Genomic DNA, 20,965 nt, shown 5'->3' with positions numbered 1-20,965 from the left:
TTGCACCCAAGTATTTTAGGAGCAGTATGTAGAAATGTGGGTAGCCCTTTTGTATCAGTTTGCATTTGTTTGTTCTTATTATGTACAGTATATAATTCTACAAAAACATATATAATCACTGCGCCAGATAAGTGATAAATCAGTGTGTGTTCTAACTAAATATATGAGAGGAGAGTGACTAGAATAGTGTACTAAATACCAATTGCAAACAATACAGGACAAACACACAGACCAACAACATAAATGACAAGGAGTATACAATTCTACTTAATGTAACTATTGTTTCCCACTGTACTATGCCACAGAATAGAAGCGCTATGTACATTAACGGCGCTATATAAATAAAGACATACAATACAATACAGGCAGTCCTCGTTTTACAACGCTTAGCTTTACAACGAATGGCTTATCCAACGCTATGCAATGCATACCTACTTTCATTTTTACAACGCCAAAATGGCTTATCCAACGCTCTTACGACGCTTTACAACGTTGTATATGTGTGTATATATATACACATTCACATAAACAATGTTGCAAAGCGTCGTAAGAGCGTATATTTATAATATAACACTATATAATATTATATTATACTATATAATATATTATTTATTATGTTATATTATATATATAATACAGCATATACACTATATAATTTATGTGTGTGCTGCATATCTTATTGCCTGCATAAAATATTTGGTGTATTTTAGTGTTAAAAATGCCTTCAGGAACGGAACCTTTCATTTAAACAGTGTTCCTATGGGAAAACGTGTTTCGCTTTACAACGTTTCGCTTTACAACGCCATTTTGAGTAACGCATTGTGTCGGATAACCGAGGACTGCCTGTATCTTGGTACTGTATAAATAAACCAGAATAATAATAGGGAGAAGATAAATTCCTTACCCCCAATCCAGGAGATATTTACCTCTGGCCATAACAGGCAATTAAGTAAAGGAACCTTGTGCATCGTAGCAGTTTACCCTGCTGTCCTGTTTATCCTGTTTAATGGGGTCACTAGCAATTAGGAATGTGCGGGCGTGACGAGATTTGCTGCAAATTTTCCAAATGTTTTAGCATTCGCAAATAAATCTTTTTGACCAAAACGTTCAGAGCATTTCTCTGGGCCATGTCTAGGTATAGTGAAATTGGCTAGAACGTGTCTAAGTTCTAGCAATATTCAAACAACATCGAGAACCTGAAATGGGTATCGCTCTCACAAATAAACTACGGAAATGATTTTGTCTTTTACTGGGCGTGCTACATGTCAACTTTTTAAACTGTGCACTATTTTCTTGATGCTTCATGCAATGATGCTGCTGGCAGCCATTTTGAATTCCAGGAGTAGGATTTGGGCGCTAAAAAATCACCTGCAATACCCCAATTTAGGGCTGTGCCATTTAGAGGAGGTCTCTGGCACCATCTTTGGTCCAGTTTGGTTTTTAAAGGGACAAGAGTAGAAGGGAATATTGTTCAAAGGAAGTGTGCGGGTCAAAATGTTGGCATGAATATGTGAGTAATAAATCATTTTTTGATTAATCTACGCCAAGGGCGGCCAACTCCAGGCCCCAAGGGCCACCAACAGGTCAGGTTTTCAGGATATTCCTGCTTCATCATTGGTGGCTCAATCAGTCGGAGCCACCTGTGCTGAAGCAGGGATATCCCAGAGACATGACCTGGTGGTGGCCCTTGAGGAGTGGAGTTGGCCACACCCCTGCTCTACACTTACATGAGTGGCGAAGCTGAATTGTGTGGCCCAGCCTGCGTTCCTATTTTCCTGTTTCATTGTTATGTGCGTAGACTCCCCCACAGTTTCTCACAGTAGGTTTCCCCTATTGTTAGTTGCCAGCCTGTTTGCACCATTAAGTAAATGTCTTCCAAACAGTGAGCCCCGGGGAGCGATCACAGAGCGGCATGCGTCATCAAACCCCAGATTCCGCGTTTCTTTCATGGCTTCCACCTCGCACAGAGGCGCGCTAAGTGCGGCCTACAGACACACTTCTGGTATTATAGGAAATATGGTTTTTCTTATCTGTTGTCAGACCGTGTTCCTGAATATTGAACTCCTGTTTAAGCAAGATATTTATACCTCCAGTCTTCCCCATTTGAATTGAAAACACATGTTCTTTGCACTGTAACTTTATAACAAGCCTTTATTACTCCTTCCTATGTGTTGTATTCTGTATATGTGAGTGTGTTTTAATTGGTTCTAAGCGTGGCTGTTTGCACTTAGGCTTCGGCCCCCGTGTCAGCTGCTGCACGCGCGCCTGGCGGCCTAGCGGCGCGCGCATGGGTGAAAGCCGCGATCTGCGGTCTGTGCTTGAGCGACAGGGGGAAAGACAAGATCGCGATGGGGGGGGAGGGGTCGTGGCGGGGGCGCGCCCATGACATCACGCGGCTGGTTTGCCTCAATGGCTGAACCGCCGCCGTGGTCAGCGCTCCGTCTTTGCTAAATGTGGTTGCGCATCGCGCATTGTGCCGGGGTGCGCAGGCCGGAACTGGGGCCGGCCCCAGAGAGGGCTGTACCTTCTGTGCGCCGCGCGCACCGTCGCAGCCGCGGACACCGGGCACGCAGCCTTAACCTACAGATGCAACTTCAGTTTTGCACCAGCGTCTGAGGAAAATCCACAAGGATCTTGCAAACACTCTGCAGCAAAGTCCATAGACGCTGTAATGGGCCTTCGAATTAACACAGCGGGGATCCCTGCGTTTGTATGGAACTCGCAGCCCGGTAGGATTCCCACAGCATGACTTCCATTCCATTGCAGGAACCTCCATTTTGTTCACCCGATGGGCCAGTACGACGTCTATGGACTATGCTGAGGATTTCCCACCACATGTTCATGGAATTCCTCAGAATCTGGTGCAAAACCGACAGTTTCATCTGTAGTATTCACTATAAAAAAAACAGAACAAGGTATCCGCCCCGTATCAGCGCGAACTTGGTGCAAAAACCCGACAAATCTTCAAAAAGGATGATCTGTCAAACACAAAATATTGTGATATAGTGAAGGACATTAAATACCCTAAGCATCCCTTAATTGAAGTGGTGAGTAGTACATAGTAAGATTTCACACGCCTGTGTTATCAATAGACGCAAGCCACGCAGAGCCAATGTGCTCAGCATAAACTACAAACGCACAGCCAGTTGAGGGTCACTCAGCGTCCCCGGGGTGCAGGTAAATCCCCCCCTCAGATAATGGGCAAATGCAGAGTCAGCGTAAAGTGCAGACAATGAGGCATGAACATAAAGGCGAGGAAGAAAACTTCTCACAGGGATAGAAGATGATGGATATTTGATAAAGTGCTACCCAGCGCGAAACGAGTTAGGCCGAGTCCATGGTGCGTGGGAGTGCGCGCGCGACGGAGAGCATGGACCCGCGTGCGCCTGTCAGACGAGCGATCTGTGGACTACAGACCCGCGCGATGGGGAGGCGTGTTGGAGGCGTTGCCGATGACATCACGGAGCAGGTTCGCCCTCATTTGGCAAACCGCTCACGTGACCCGGCCATCACGTGACAAAATCAAATTGTCGCCCGAAAAATTAGCCGCGCCATCGCGCGCACTATGTTTGGGCACTTTTGTTCACGCGCGGTCGCGCTCAGCATGGACGCGGCTTTAGTGTACCGGCATCCGCATGTGGCTGGGTAGATCTCTGGAACCACGTTCATTTGGTGATCTCTGTGATCTGGTCCTAGAGCCGTGTGTGGTCCCTGCCAGACTCTTTAGTGACCCTTTGAATTTTATATATATTTTCATGCTGGACTTTCACAGAGAGTGCTTGTGTGTAACACACGATACACATGTTATATTTGTCTCCTAGGCTTGACGTTTAAATAAAGGAGGTGTTTTTTTTCCACTGAATTGATGAACATTTATTACCATTTTGAATCACTTTGCTGGCATCGACCATGGACATGTTGTTCCAAAATAATTCTATATCTGCCCAAGTGGCCGGTTCGTACTGTATTCACCCGGAAATCCCTACTGGTTGATTGGGGTCATTGGCCGAAAACGTCCCAAACTGTGGCTTCACCAAATATAGAATTACACCCCGAGCCTGTAATTCAGGGGTGGCCAACTCCAGTCCTCAAAAGCCACCAACAGGTCAGGTTTTAAGGATATCCCTGCTTCAGCACAGGTGGCTCAATTAGGGGCTCAGTCATGAAGTATGGATATCCTAAAGCCTGACCTATTGGTGGCCGTTGAACAGTTGCCCACCCCTGCTGTAATTGATATTCTACATGTCACAATATATCAGTGAGGCAATGTGTCAATGATTATGATAAGACCATTCTGGAGATCGAACTGCACTAGTGGGAGAGGAAGGTTTCAGGAGCTGCCGGGAGACAGGCAGTAGTATGGTTTGGTGGGACATAGGATGGAGAAGGAAGCAGCCAATGCATTGCTTCCATGTGGCATTCTATATACCAACTATTATTAATACTACATACAGGATCCCTAGCACCATATATAGTAGAAAGCACATACTATATGCATTAATTCCATGCCAACCCTAATATTCTGCAATCTAACTTCACATTACATGCACATAATGATAACATGAGTACCCCATCTCAGACACAATTGCAGGCATATGTACACATTGGGTAAATGTGCCTAAAAATGATGTATTTCGGAGACACATCAGAGAGCAGTACAACTACCACGACCCCCCGCCCAACATCACCATCCCCCCAACACCCCAAACACCAATACCCCACCCATACAATATTAATGATAAAGTTAGTAATTACATGTCAATCACCAAGTATTTGTAAATATTCTGCACAAAAAAAATAAAGAACAACAAACTAAGTATGGGATTTTCCAAAATAGTGCTTGCGATTGGCAAATACCGGCAGAAAGGCAATAAAGCACAAGCCCAAAGATGTATAACTCCTGGTCTAAAACACCGTGGGTGCATCTAGACATCTGGGATAAGTGCCAGCGTTTCCATCACTATATTAAATATGCAAGCGGGCAGTATAGAACATGAAAATATGTGTGTATTCATTGCTACGATTTTCTATCCAAATAGAGACATAAAATAAAACCAGTGGATCCATGATGGAACCTGTGAGATAAATTCAAACGTGCCTCTTTGCATCGCAAAATATCCCAATCATTCTCTATAGAGATAACTTTGTACATTCTAATATGTCAGATCCATTTTGCCATTGGCGTGCGTCACATCTGCTTATGAATTATTTATTAGAGATATATTTATTCTTCTTGATTGTGACAAAATTACTACATATTTCTTCCCACTTAAAATAATGATTTTTTTGCAATAACGCTTAATAATGCTATGTCACTGGGGCATGGAGCAGATGGAAACCAATAATGTGACAGGCCATTAAGTTGGAAAAGCATTAATTCACAAGGGAACCAATATAACAGAACCTTAACAATGAGGATTTAAAGGAAATTAGAAGTGCACCTTGTGCACCATAGGACATTAATACCGTGTTAGTGCATATGTCATTCTTACAGTATGGGGTTAGCTATTTATAGGAGTTCTACGGTGCAAACAATACTGCAAAGATTGGATTCTTTACCAAACGGAGTGAGCATCATTTAGACATCAGCAGGGAGGTTCAATGCAGTATAAAGTTCACACCGATAATAGGGAATCAGAAAATATATCATTATGCACTCACCAGATATAGAATTTGGAGAAAATATAGACATAAAGCCCTCACCAGGGTCCGGCTGGTGCTAGATCCCATGCTCACCACCGCTAAGCATAAATAATTAGTACAATAGTAAAGCAAAAAAATTGATCAGCACTCAACAATAAATCAGGAATAATCAATAACATGCCATGTAGACAAAGCAAATGTTGCAAAGCAGCATATAATCTGCTATTTTAATGTGAGACCCTCGCCAGGTGTAAAGTAAAAAGCATACAAAAACGCAAAAGACTCCCATAGATAACACAATTTGAACACATATACTCACAAAATGCAATGTTTCTGGGTCCGTGGCCCTTTGCCCAGGCCGTATACTTTTTACTTTATGCTCTATATATAATATGCATTTATGTTTAATTGACCTCTATTTCAAACAGAGGCAGGTAACTTGCTGCGCTCCAGTAAAGGGACCGATGCCAGTGTATGCGATAGTACGTGAGAAGGATCGGTTTGTGTTTCAGCTTTAAGATGGGTTACCAACATGACATTGTCTTTAGCTTCATCATATTGTAATGACTCATTTTGTTTCCGCTGCTTTGTATACTCGCAAAGTAAAAACCTGTCATTCTCTCAACCCCCTGCAATTCAATGAAATATTCAGACGGAAATATTGAGGGGCTTTTTGTATATCCGCCATAGCGGCCGAACACGTCGTTTCTGGACGGATTTCCCCATTGACATTAATGGAGAATTTTGCCCAAAAAAAAACAAATAGGTCACTTCAGTAGGAATAGAAGAAGTCCCTAAGTAATAAATAACGGGAATACCATTCTTTTTTTTTGCAAATGTGAAATGTTTGTGAATGCCTGTTAAACAGCAATTCCTATTATTTCATGCACCTTTGTGCAAGTTGATATAGTACTTGGGTTCCCTGATTGAATAGTACAAGTCATGATTGCATGGAAAGTGTTCATTGGCCATGCACAATGTGTACATTGCAGTGTCAAAGGCTGTGAACTGAAGTGTACAAAGAGTGCTTTGAATTTAATTAGGACGGAAACTTCCTAATGCTTTTGTTGAGTAATGGACTAATGGATTGTGATCAGTGTGCCGCGGTGCCCCACAGGAGATGCAGAATAAACTGGATGTATCATCCTATTGTGTGTGTTTGCCATTCCCGCTATCAGAAGAAACACAGCTATGTAATCAACATTTCAAATCAACTTTCTTGAGAGAGTAGTCCACACATAGAAATATATTACCATGGCTTTTTGTGGTACAGAACTGTAACGCCAAAAAAAAATAAAGTACATATGTAATAACTCTGTGAACGCGGAATAACCCCAGAAATAAGGCGTAATTAATGTGTGCGTTAAAGAGAACGCACGCAGTGTCAATGTTTTCAATGATGCACGAGATAGAGCTTGCGGTGATAACGAGGTAGCATTAACTCATTACGTTAAAGGGAGTTATTATAACGGCTGCTAGATTACTAAACAGTGCTAAGCCTTAAGGGAACTTCTGACCTGTTCATTTTTACTTTGCTCCGTTTAGTAGACGTACGCTTATTCATTTCACTGATGTAATATGGTGTATAGTCTTGATTTCGGGGATTACCCCGTAATATGTAAACTTCCCCATACAATTTAATTAATGCTTATATTCATTACATTGAGGTATTCTCCGCCCGGACCAAAGCAGTTGTTCTATTATGTGCCGAATAATAACCCTCATTTAACCCAGGTTGTTGTGGTATTTGTGTAAACCGTTAACCAACTGATCATAAAATCCACAACAGATACAGTAACCCAGCGGTTCTCAACACCTCCCAACAGGTCAGGTTTTAAGGATATCCCTGCTTCAGCACGGGCCACTGATTGAGCCACCTATGCTGAAGCAGGGAGCCATGATTGAGCAACCTGTGCTGAAGCAAGGATATCCTGAAAACCTGACCAGTTTGGGTGGGGTGGGGTGGGGTGGGGGTGGGGTGGGGGTGGGGGTGAGGTGGGGTGGAGGGGGGTGGAGTGGGGGGGGGGGGGGTCTTGAGGACAGGAGTTGAACCCTCAATGCAGTAACAGCCACATAATGGAATGGTTATTCAAGTGTGACTATAAAGAATGTATGCAATACCACAACAAAGTACTGTGAACACAAACAATTACTTATGTCTCTTTTAATCTAGAAGGATATCATTTTATTATTGTGTTGCTCCTAATACAGATGGGGCACATATTGTAATACAGAGAACTGTGCATATACTGGAATTTACTGTCATTAGCGGGAATGTTTTGGGGCAAAAGTAAAAAGGGAGTGCTGTCTCCAGGCTTATTTGGAGCAAATTACGTAATTTTCGTCCTGCATCTCTGAGCCTATGGATAAAGTTCAAGGTCTTTGCTCCACGTTTTGTTTCGGGATTTAGGGGTTTCAATAGGAGGAGTGAGGGATTTGAGGATGATAATGCCATGTTATCATACTCTGCGTCTCCGAGCATCACTTTTTAATCTAAATAGCGTAAAAAAAAATGTCAATGGTAAGTAACACTGTTTTACATTTAGCACAAATGCGAGAAGAACACGTAAGCTCTTCGGAGCAGGGACTCCATTTCCTAAATGTTACTTTTATGTCTGAAGCACTTCTCCCCTTTGTGTTATTTATATTATTTATTTATATGATTGTCACGTATATTACTGCTGTAAGGACTCTGTATATTAATGGCGCTATATAAATAAATGGAAGAAGGAACGGAGGGCACAACGGGTTTTAGCAAATGAAAACTCATTTATTGAGCCAACATTGAGTGTTGGCGCAATAAATGAGTTTTCATTTGCTAAAACCCGTTGTGCCCTCTGTTCCTTCTTCCATGTACCCAGGACTGACTGCAGGCTGTCGTTCTAAACTTTGGAGCACCGGTAATTGTATAATTTTTTCTTTTGAGGTGTGCAGCACTCCTCTCTATTATCTGGGCTATATAAATAAAGACATACTAGCATAAAAGGAGAAATGTGTCAAAACAAACTTCTATTTGCACTTTTTCTATGCTGATAAATCTTCCCCAAATACGATGTTCTCTTAGGCCTCGTCCAGGGTTGCTTCTTGCTGGCGGAGGCGCGCTTCCGCTCGGCACTGAGCCCCTACAGCCGCAATTAGAGCGGCTTTAGTAGGGGCTCGCCTACGCTTCCGCAAGCGCGCGGAAGCGTAGGTTTTAGCAGATTTTTAAATTTCAGCGCTCGCCGGAGCGCAGGGCCGGTCACGTGAGCGGTTCGCCCAATGAGGGCGAACCAGCTGGGTGACGTCACTGGCCCGCCCCCGGCCCGCCCCCTGACGGCGCGCTGTCTAAGGCCACGGAAAGCACCCGCTTTCCCTGAGCCTCAGCGCGCCTCAGCACGCCAGCGGGGAGGTTGGCCGAGGCCTTATGTGGAGAAAAAAAAGCAGCATCACCAATACTGTACCTCTATCATGTCAAATAGTTTAATAACCGCTTGAACTGGTTAATACCCGGATGAACGGGCCGTCCTTATAACGCATATCAGAAAGCAGACACACTATGCAGTATAAAGCTGCAGTATTAATATGGACCATTTCCCACAAGCTGATGTTTATGGATCCGTATTTACCATGCCCTGTTCTCTTTCTCAGGTCTGGATGACTGCCTTCAGCAGTACATTAAAAACTTTGAACGAGAAAAGATTAATGGCGAGCAGTTATTACACATCACCCACCAGGAGCTGGAAGAACTGGGGGTCTCTCGCATTGGCCACCAAGAACTCATCCTGGAAGCTGTCGATCTTCTGTGCGCCTTGGTAAGATAACTCTATTTTCTTTGCGGATTGACCAAAGCTTCCGAAAGTACATTTTCCAATTCCGAATGTGTCAGGAATTTTCGTTTTTCTGCCTGCACATTTGGGGGATATTTTTATTTCCACTTCTAAACAAAGAGTTGCTAAAAATTTTTTTTACAATATCTAATCATTTGTTTAATGCACATGTGCCAGATGGCTGCAAATATGAGTCTTCAAAATGACGACAAAGGAGCCAATCAAGGGATTATTCTCGCTATGTCAAGCTATCTTCGCTCCCACAAAGTATGTATTCTGTTACCTCTGAACGAGTCTTCTATCATACACTCCAGTTTGTATAGTCATTTGGGGAAAGGAGAAGCACTTAAACACGCAGGATACTGTTCATAAACACACGCATAACACACATAACGTACGCAATGGGACCGAAGCATGTATGTAAAGCGAAAATGTACTTAAAGTGAAGCACTACCTTTTTCCCACTTGTCGATGCATGTACTGTACTGCAATCGTCATATACGTGCATAACTGATGTAAATAACGCATTTGTAACAGGCTCTATAGTCTCCCCGCTTGCGCAAATCTTCGGTACAGGTAGGGAGCCGGTATTGCTGTTCAGAACGTGCTGACAGGCGCATGCGCGAACTGCCATTTGCCTACTGGGCGATATGTACTTACTCGCGAGTGTACTTAAAGTGAGTGTCCTTAAACCGGGGTATGCCTGTATTTTATTACTGCATAAACTTGAATGTCCAAATTGGGATGCACCAACTAAATGTATCTTAACAGAAAATCCTAAAAGCAATTGAGGTGTTACAGGGCCCCAACAGGTAAAAATATAAATTGGATGTTTCGTGGGATGTTGGGGTGTTTGGGGGAAAAGGAGCGGCTCAGTGGCTGGCACTGAATTTGAAGCAGGGGAACCTGGTTCAATCCCTGTGTCGGCTCCTTGTGACCGTGGGCAAGTCACTTAATCTCCCTGTGCCACAGGCACCAAAATCATTGATTGTAAGCTCCACGGGGCAGGGACCTGTACCTGCAAAAAGTCTCTGTAAAGCGCTACGTATAACTAGCAGCGCTATACAAAAACATGCTATTATTATTATCATCCATACAGATGTCTAGAAAAGAAAGAAAGAAGGTAGCATTTTACGATTACAACAGATTGTTAACAAGTTCAATTTATGAATGCTTTTTTCCATCCGATTAGATATAATCACCGTTTGCCCAGTAGCTCAGAACCGGAATAAGATGTGTTAGTAGAAGAAGCCAATACATTTTTTTTCTAGTTCAAATGAAAAAAAGTATCAGAAATCACATACAACAGGACAAGTACATTTTCGGAGATAAACGCACAAACGCCAGCGCTTTCTTCTGATTTGGCTTTTTGGAATATCACAATTGACAACATAGATGTAAAATAAAAACCCTTATGTAGCCCAATAAAGGGGCATTTTCTAACGGTAACCCAACTTTTACAGTGCATGAGAGACCAGAAATGTCAAGGGTAGTTGTACGAAGAATTTTCAAAAAAGTTTGGTACGCAAAAAAGTTACAAATGTGGGAATTTCTCACCGCAACATTGTAAATGTTTGCCAAATGTAAAAAAGGCAACATTTTGCACATTGTGTAGCATACCCCCCCCCCCATACAAAATGTCAAAAACATTTGAAACAAAAAGTGTAAAAAAACTGCACGTTTGCACCTTTTTAATCAAAGTTATACAGAGTTGTAAACAGCAAGTAGGTTATTTCCCTTGCACACCTGCATGGAACTCATCCTCAGAGTACTGATATCAGACTAGGGTAGTAATCTGAGTAACACTCCAGTCCTCAAGACCCCCCAACAGGTCACGTTTTAAGGATATCCCAGCTTCAGCACAGGTGGCTCAGTCAACTGATTGAGCCACCTATGCTGAAGCAGGTAGCCACTGATTGAGCCACCAGAGCTGAAGCCGAGATATCTTTACAACCTGACCTGTTGGGGGGTCTTGAGGACTGGAGAACCCCTGTTTTTCGAAGATTAAAAACATGGATCACACTTTGTTCTCTTTTGTTGTCTGTGCTTGCAGGATTATTTAGAGAAATAACAGACAACTTGACTATGTCTAGATCAAGAAAAGCTTGGTTGGTATAAGAAAATGAACACAGGAAAAACAACATTGGTAAAGCTAGTAAAAGTGTTCCACTTTTGATAAATATGTCTACGTAATTATCACTATTGTGCAATGCGTTTCAGGATTTATGGGGTTTAAAAATAATCCTGTTTTCAATTAAAGATTTTATTTAACGGAACAAAAGTTGCAGTATGTGTTTGTGCTCACAGGTTTTCTAGGTGGATCACTGTGAGTTAGACGGTATAGTCAGCAATCCATGTCTCTTTATGGGAAACGTTTAAAAACCCACTTGTGTCTAATACAAGAGCACACAACCGTCATGTAGATATTTCACGTTGAGAAGATCATTCTGGGGCTAAAATGTTATAAAGTGGGGAAAAGAATGGACGCTTCAATTGTAATTTTACAGATTGAGCAAATATAGAAATGAATCTGCTGTATCTTAATATTACATTTAAATGGATCCAACTGTAATGGGTGGTAAGGTTTGTGGGCAAAAAAAGTACTATCTGACCTTTTTACTGTGAATTGCTTGGTATTGTGGTAATGTGCATTTTAGTTAGGAATAGAACAAAATCACCAAGTTTGTTTGGCGAGCCCATCGCTTTGGCAAAGAGACATCGCTTTCTTTTGCTTGCAAAACGTGAACTAGATTTAAAAAAAGAGTTAGCCCTATAACCATTGCATTAATAATATGCTAAAGGAGCCAAACTACTAACTAGGATGTGTCTGAGAGCACTATGCTAAGATTACTATATATGTGCTATAAATATCAGTGCTATGGACGAGTGCTTTTATACTTCTACACAAGCAAACAAAGCTAATGTTTCAATATCTCTATTTATGGTACAGTATATACATGTGTACAAGCAAAATAGAAACAGTATGAAAGTGCTATTCCTATTTAATAGGTTTACATGCTGAATAAATAGGGCGAGTTCTGAGTTTTGCTTATTTAGCCTGTGTAGCCAGACATTCGGAAAGGAACAAATTATCACCCCCAGCTGTGGATAGTTACGAGCTAGTTAGTACAAGCTTTCAGGAAGTCCTAGCTAGTGAGAAGTAGTTTTAGGCTAGACTATAATAGCAGTGTCTGTGTTAGGTAACTAGGAACAATTAGATGAAAACCGAGTCGCTGGAGCCCCCAAATCAAGCATCCACTGGCCTATTAAAGCCCCTGGTCAATAGAGCAGCTCCATAGGTGGAAAGAATAAGATGAATGGTGTACATTAAGTTTAGATGGGCTTTAAACTGTACGCCCCTGCCTCACCCTATGGAAAGGTTCCCCATGTCCGGCCATGGGATAAAACCTCCACTCGAAGGTCCCTCAAATACCCCAAGCAATACCTGCTGTTTTTGAGAATAGACCAAAACCCCAGAGAAGATCATGGATAGGGCTACATTTAATGTTTTTGGCATGCCTGAGGATAAAATACTTTAGAGGTATCGTCTTTGCACCTCACATCATCCTGGAAATGTTGGCGCTTATTTAGGCTGAATTAAAGCTTTACATAGACATTAGAAAACCTATCTAATGATCACACCACTGGTTACATACACGGCTCCCTCCTGCCGGGTCAGTTGTTGCAAATTGAGGCCAGTCCCCCAAAAGTCAAGTGTGTAAATGTAATTAAGTGCAAATATTAGCAAGATGTCATTACTATACACAAATGTACTGTATGATTGCTAAAGATGTTAAAATAGCCAATGGAGATAATCTAAGACCTCATGATCATATTTTATGACACCTGCAAACGATCCTGTAGTGCCTATCTCTTAATTGGCTCCAAATCCCTGAAATAGTGATGGCTCAGCGCTAAACTTTGTATTTCCCTGCTATTTTTAGGTGTAAAGTCTAAATCGGGCTCTTAATATTCCTTAATATTCCAAACGCTTCTCCTGAACGGAGCGGCAGATTTGAAAAATAAAAAAAGCATATGAAATGCCAATAAGAGTTTACTAAAGTGAGATAAAAAGTCAACCAAAAAAAAGACAAATGTGGACTGCTACCTTAAATATAATATAATAAAAATGTCAGACGAAATGCTCCTGCTGCTTATATGGAGTACATTGGCATGTTAGCATGTGTAGCTCAGTGAATACTGCTAGAATAAATTGATCCGGTAGGCTGTATGCAGCAGCTTTTGTATATGTTTTAGGTATACAGGCGGTCCTCGTCATCCGATGGAATCCCGTTCCCCCCAAACCGCGGCGCATAGCGAGACCGTCGGATTGCGAATCCCATGTTAATCCGCGGCCGGCGAGCGTCTGACCACGAAGACTGAGGACCACCTGCATTAGTTAATAGACCAATTAAAACACTGGAAACGCATTACATGCGCAATCTCGTGGTATTGCACATTTTGGCAAACGCTCAAGCTGTTGTATTTGTGAAAAGGATTTATGCGCTTCAGTAAATCTGAAACTTCCTGAAATGTGGAAGTGCTCAGCAAATCTAAAACACATTGCAAAATCATTAAGTGTCATTCGGAATAACGTGAGATTTCTAAGAGCTACTGTACCTAACGTTTCAGAGAGACACGAATCGGATCTCTCTCCTGCCAGGCAAATTTAGGTCACGGTGAATATTTGTTTGTAGCTTTGTACAGTTAATCTTCGACAATTTTCCCAAACTAAATGCTGCAAAGTAGAAATACCCCTTAAAAAAAGTCGATCAGAAAATATTATTATTAGTAAAGACACGTGGAGTTAAATAGTCTCCATGTTATTAAGCTTATTTTGTTTTTACGTCTCCATGTTTGCAATATCGTTGTGTCAACATTGAAACCGCTGACCTATTTAAAATATAATGAATACAAATCTATTTCTAGCGATATTTCTTTGTCATTAAAGTGTGGATTTGATGCACCCATTTTTAAAGGAATTGTAGATTGTTCTATTACTGTAGAGGTTAATTGACTAAAACAAGTCCTACTTTCAGGTATTTCCGTGCGCTCGTTTTTCATGCTCAGCCATCTGTTCCTATTTCCTATGTTATTTTGGACTAGAGGAATTCATGACCAAGGCACAAAATAAATCATTTACAACCAAGAACAGAAATCCATGGAGACCAAGAGAGACGTTCTTTTCCTAGTCATCACTTTGTCAGTTTTTCACTAATGCATTACATATTGTATGTCTTTATTTATGTAGCGCCAAAAGTGTACTCAGCGCTTCACAAAGAATACAGTACAGGGAATTATAATAATACAGTAGGCGCAGCAAAATCAGACAATAGGAAAGGAAATCCCTGCCCCAAAGAGCTTACAATCTAAGTGGTATGATGGGAGAGTTACAGAGACAGCAGGCGAGGGAATAAGTGCTGTAGATGACAGTGCTTGGCCACAATGGGTGGTAGGAGTAACTGTGGGTGTGGGACAGTAGCCGTGAGTGAAGGCTATTGGGATGTCTGATTTGTAAGGCGAGTTTTAAGGTTAGTCAGTGTTAAATTAGATACTGTAGGTTAACACCATTAGCAGTGGGAAAAGTGGCAAGAAGGTGTGGCTGAGAGCAGGTGTGTACATGGCTGGGTCCGTTGGATTTATTGAATATATTGAACATTAGATTTATTGAATATATTGGATTTTGGATTTAGTCTTGAAAATCTATTCTGTGCTTTGATTCTGTGACTTCAAATATTGTGTTTCCCTCCTCTCCTGGTTCTAAGGAGTATGACGCCTGTGAGAGGCAAACAGATGGACTAAGGGGGTGCTCAAACTCTGCTCCCTGCACCCCCTGCCTGCTCTCACCCCCTGTTCATGCCCCGCTCGCCCAGCTCTGGTGCCAAATGACATTACGTTGCCATGGCACCGCAACGTCACGTGACCCTGCACGTCGTTTGACGTCGGGTTACCATGGCGACGCGTCGCTGGTAAGTTAAGGTAAGTAAAGTTACAGAGGCCTTGCGTGATCCCCGGTATTTAATTTATATGCTTTCGGGGAAGCGCGGCCTCTGTAACCACCGCGCCCCACCCACAAAATCTTGCGCCAGTTTGCGCACCCTTGCTCTAAGCCAAGGGAGGCCAACTCCAGTCCTCAAAGGCCACCAAAAGGTCAGGTTTTAAGGATATCCCTGCTTCAGCCCAGGTATTGACTGAGCCACTGATTCAGCTACCTGTGCTGAAGCAGGGATATCCTTAAACCTGAGCTGTCGGTGGCCCTTGAGGACTGGAGATGGCCCCCCCTGCCTTAGTAGCTGGGGAGCATGCAGAGAAAGTATTTGAAGGCAAGACAGGAAAAATGCACTTTGATCCTAAAATCAAGTGATTTCGCAGAAGTGTGTGTTGTACAGTAGTTACATTGTAGGACAAAGCGGCATATTGAGTTGTAGAGGGTATCTAGTTTGCTAAGGTGAGTTTGGGACGCTGTGCCATATACTATGTCCCCATAGTCTATAATTGGCATCAGCATCTGCTGTGCGATGTGGTGGAGTATATCTCAATCTAGATGAGTTATCACTTTTTTCTGCCCTTATTATTCATATCAATACACTTTTATGTCATTATGCCGGCATTCATGTATATGCACGCGGTGTGACATCACAGGGGGTCGTAGTACGAAAAAGAGGTGACGTTTACTTTTCTTGTACACCTAGGGTATCAGAAGCTCTTTGTCTGTGTATATACTGTACTGCTTTGCAGTTCTTCTCTGTATTCAAATCTTCATAATGGCGCTTTGACTACCAGATTTTCATTGTTCCCGAGTGCGACTGAGACACAGTTTCATGTCTTCATAGTCCTGTATAGCAGGGGTGCGCAATCTTTTTCCCCTGCGCCCCTCCCCTGCCTGCTCTCCTCCCATGCTCAAGCCCTCCCCCCCCCCCCCCGCGTTTGGCTCCAGCGTCAAATGACGCAGCAAGGTCATGTGACGTCACGTTGCCATGGCTACGGGACGTCACGTGAGCCCGCAGCATCATTTGACGCCGGGTTACCAGGACGACGTGCCGCTGGAGGCCAAGGTAAGTTAGTTACAGAGGCCTTGTGCGGTCCTCCAGCATTTAATTTAAATGCCATGAGGGAGAGCGCGGGACCTGTGTAACTGCCGCACCCTGACACCCGCAGAAAATCTCACACCCCCAGTTTGCGCACCCCTGTTCATTAGCAGGTATTAAAATGAGGTAAATACAACCTCAGATGAACAACAACACATGACATATTACACAGTGTCATGATTTATTTAACAAAAATAAAGCCAAAATGGAGAAGCTATGTGTGAAAAACTAAGTACACCCTTACTGCTTCCATAGGAATTAAGATGCTAAGTAGCAGACAGGTGCTGCTAATCAAATGCCCTTGATTAATTGATCATCAGCAAGTGTGACCACCTCTATAAAAGCCGAAGTTTTAGCAGTTCAACCAGATTGAAATGCTGTGGCTGGACCTTAAGAGAGCTGTGCATAAACAAATGTCCACAAACCTCAATGAACTGAAGCAACGTTGTAAAGAAGAGTGGGCCAAAATTCCTCCACAACGATGTGAGAGACTGATAAGGTCATACAGAAAACGATTACTTCAAGTTATTGCTGCTAAAGGTGGTTCTACAAGCTATTGAATCATAAGGTATACTTAGTTTTTCACACATGGCTTCTCCATTTTGGCTTTATTTTTGTTAAATAAATCATGACACGGTGTAATATGTCATGTGTTGTTGTTCATCTGAGGTTGTATTTACCTCATTTTAAGACCTGCTGAGGAACAGATGATTGTTATTATGTCCTGATATGTAAAACCATGGAATTCAAAGAGGGTGTACGTTCTTTTTCAGATGACTGCATATACCGTATCATGTTTTCCGTTAAAAAGGGAAATGAGAACGTCAAAGTACAGCTCTAGAAAATGCGCGATATGTTGGGATATTCTGTGATATTCTGCATTATCACAGCTATTGAGTCCTAAGGAAACTCTGCTTTATAACGTGACATGTGGTGGAAGAAATGACATCTGATGCATCTGTATCTGGAAGTGAAGAAATCTATCCGTGGAATTCCCCCATGAATTGTTCATATCTTAAGAGTAGCTTTGACAACTAATATACTGTATGTGACAGGTTCAGCATATTCATGACAACTGTCTGAATGAAACACTGACCCATGCAGAGTCTGACAGTGACTTGGTAGAAAGCGTGAGGGTAAGGTTAGCTGCATTTATAGTCACTCCAAAGTCCTAAATAATAGAGAAACTGCTCTTCCAGCCTGGAGCCTTCCCAAAAATACTCCATACTCCTACATTATTCACAAGGTCTTCTGTAACCACTCAAATATTAGAGGATATTCTATTTATCATAGTAATAATATTAGTTTTTATAAGGAGATATTGCTGACGTCCAACAAAAACATGCAAAAGTGGTAAAACGAAGGAATAAAAAGTTCAATTCAACAGTAAAACGGTTCACTTCCTCTTGGGGTCAAATACAGAATGAAACCAAATGAGGAGCCAGTGGATACTCAAAAATACTGTATAAACACTTAAACTCTCATATCAGGAGGAACTATAGCATTTGGATTAGTATGCAATGTATTGTAGTCTATGACATCACTGATGATATAAATTAGCAGGATTGTCTAGAGCAGGAGTCACCAACTTCAGTCCGCAAGGGCTACCAACAGGTCAGGTTTTCAGGAACAGGTGGCTCAATCAGCATAGGTGGTTCAATCAGTCCCTGCTTCATCACAGTCAGAGACTGGGCCTCTGATTGAGCCACCTGTGCCGAAGCTGGGATATCTTGAAAACCTGACCTGTTGGTAGCTCTTGAGGACTGGAGTTGGCCACTCCTAGTCTTGAGACTCAAAATAACTAAGGCTTAGTAGGCCATAAAAATGCAGCGGTGTCATGCCAGCCCAGCAGTGAAGAGATGTCAAGCCATCTTGATCACAATAATGAATTCTTTTGGACATTAAATATTGATTCTCTTTTGTGTCATCTTTCATTTAAAAAATATCCAAAGAGTGAACCATTGGCTGGGTATCATTAACCATGGTGCTTGATTCTTCACTTAATCCATTTGCCTTAAATAGAAAATGTAAACAGCACAGTACTGTAAATTCAACACTGGCAAAAAATGTGTTCTTTTTGCATAATTAAATGTATAGTCTCAATATGATTTATACCCACCAATAAGTAATGACTATTTACAATGTAACAGCATTACAGCCCAAGATGTAGCCATGTATATTGAATTATTCTTGCTCAGTAACAAAACATTCACACTCATTTTCCTAGTGTTACTTTGGAGGCACAGGGACATAAAGTGACTTGTCCACAGTCACAAGGAGCTGACACTTAGATTGTAAGCTCTTCGGCGCAGGGACTCCTTTTTCCTAATGTTACTTTTCTGTCTGAAGCACTTCTTCCCATTATGTCCCATGTATTACTGCTGTGAAGAGCTATGTACATAGATGGCGCTATATAAATAAAGATATACATACACAGTGTGACATAGTCCCAGGATAGTGGGCAGCTTTCCGTCTGATTAATAGAAGAAAGGGCAGATGTAGTGTGGTTATGATCCGCCCCACACATTCACAGTCACTAAGGCTGGTGCGTAGGAAACCCATACCAGACTTTACAATGGTTCTGTTTTCCCTCCCCTGCTCTCCTAATTAAGGAAGAGGAATATAATGCAGTTAGATTTGCTACTTCATTCTCTCTTAGGTGTCGTCCATGCTGCCGAAGACCGCGCGGAGGCGCCAGCACATGGCGCGATCACATTGCCTTAAGGCATTGATTGCGCCCGTAGACCCCAGGAGGGGGCGCGCGTTGCACGAGGAATGAGTTGAAACTGATTTCTCGGAGCGACGGCAGGTCACATGAATTGGTCGCCCAATGAGAGTCAACCAGCTCCGTGATATCACAGACACGCCCCCCGACAGCGCGCCTACCACGTCTTGAAAACGCACCCACTTCACGTGGGTGATGTCACGCACGTGCATGCCTCCGCGCGGACGAGGGCTGTATGGACGCAGCCTTAGAGCCTGGAGGCTGGAAGGATGCTGCTCCCCAGGATCCAGTTCGGGGTAGACGGCCCCCTCATGTATTGCAGCATCTGAGAATCTATTGGGACGCTGTCCCCATATGACAGTTAAGAACTCAATGTTATAGCTGTGTGTTATTTTAAGTTGGTAACTGGCTTACCCAGCCAACATTGCACAATGGGATATGCAGGAGTTAGACTCCTGACAGGAGTAAATGTTGTTTTTATGATTTCTTTTGTTTCTTATAATGACGGTGTTTGAACTGTTTAGTGTCACTAATGGAAAAATAAACCACTGAAGGTTGAGGGCTGAGTGCCTCTTGTGTGTATACAAGTGTTTGTCCTCCTTTTCTATAAATTAAACCCTAGAAGACTGTGTCGCGATGAGCCTGGGCAAACGGCAGCGCTACATAAACGGAGCCGTTTGCCACAATACATACATACATAAATAGTGCTTTTTTTTAAAGTGTGTTCTATATTTTTCCATTGCAGCCTAAAACATATAGGACACAATTACAGAATATAAATGTATGTATATCTTTACATAGCTTCCACAGTGAACTCAGCGCTTTACAAAGACAATACAGTACAGGGAATTATAATAGAATAAGTGCAACAATGTCAGACAATAGGAAAGGAAATCCCTACCCAAAGAGCTTACAATCTAAGTGGTATATTGGGAGAGTTACAGAGACAGCAGGTGAGGGAATAAGTGCAGTAGATGGCAGTGCTTGGTCACAATGGTTGGTAGGAGTGACTGTGGGTGTGGGACAGTCGCCATGTATAATATATATGGCTGCAAAGAATGTAAATTGCCTACTGTATTTGTTCCACATTGTAGAGGTCAGTTTTTAGTGTAGATGTCGGAATATAGTGTATGTCGATCTATTCCAAAGGGATCATTTCATTGCAAATGTATAAAACAGGTGTAAATATAAGCAAACACTTACTGGTTAACAAGTAATGCAGCCCCGCTTGAACAAGACAGCATTTTAGCATTTTAGCTACAGTTAAGTTCCACATGGAAATATCTAGCAAAGCTGCCACCTTCCCGCCGACAGACTAAATACATCCAACTATATATACCCGAGTCTGTCTCAAACATGTTGGGAATTAGAAATGAAACATTTTTTGAATCTGGTATTTCTTCAGCACCTGCACCAGCTCTCAGTTCAGATAATCGTCCCAGGGTTGCTTAAACTAAGTAATCAGAGCGGCTATGTGTCGGTAAACTTAACTATACTCCAACTCTAGCTTTAGATTATTGTGTATACCTTTTTATACTTTTAACCGGTATACAGCTGGGTGGGCCAGCATTGTGTAGCAGAGAAGCAGATAATAATCTTCTCTTTTCAGGTAGCTTCTCTCTAGGACCAGCTAACGGATAATTATTAGGCAGAATCCTGGAATTATGGGTTCAAAATAAGCTTCTCCATCTCTGTAATTGAGA

The 20,965-nt window shown here is 42.2% G+C and overlaps 1 protein-coding gene across 5 annotated transcripts in view; it reads left to right on the top strand.

Moving 5' to 3' along the window:
- The window catches only part of LOC142467326 (connector enhancer of kinase suppressor of ras 2-like), a 497,579-nt gene that overhangs the window by 170,041 nt on the left and 306,573 nt on the right, over positions 1-20,965 (top strand). For all 5 annotated transcript variants that reach the window (XR_012788363.1, XM_075572875.1, XM_075572877.1 and 2 more), the window contains exon 2: positions 9,271-9,434. Coding sequence is in view for 4 of the 5 variants with exons in the window: in XM_075572875.1 (XP_075428990.1) it covers positions 9,271-9,434 (164 nt within the window). In the remaining variant the exon portion in view is untranslated. The remainder of the gene's footprint in view (positions 1-9,270; positions 9,435-20,965) is intronic.

Source organism: Ascaphus truei, chromosome 16 (genome assembly GCF_040206685.1).
Source record: "Ascaphus truei isolate aAscTru1 chromosome 16, aAscTru1.hap1, whole genome shotgun sequence".
Lineage (NCBI taxonomy): Eukaryota > Metazoa > Chordata > Amphibia > Anura > Ascaphidae > Ascaphus > Ascaphus truei.
Note: the sequence above shows the minus strand (reverse complement) of the source record. Positions and strands in the feature narration are given on the sequence as shown.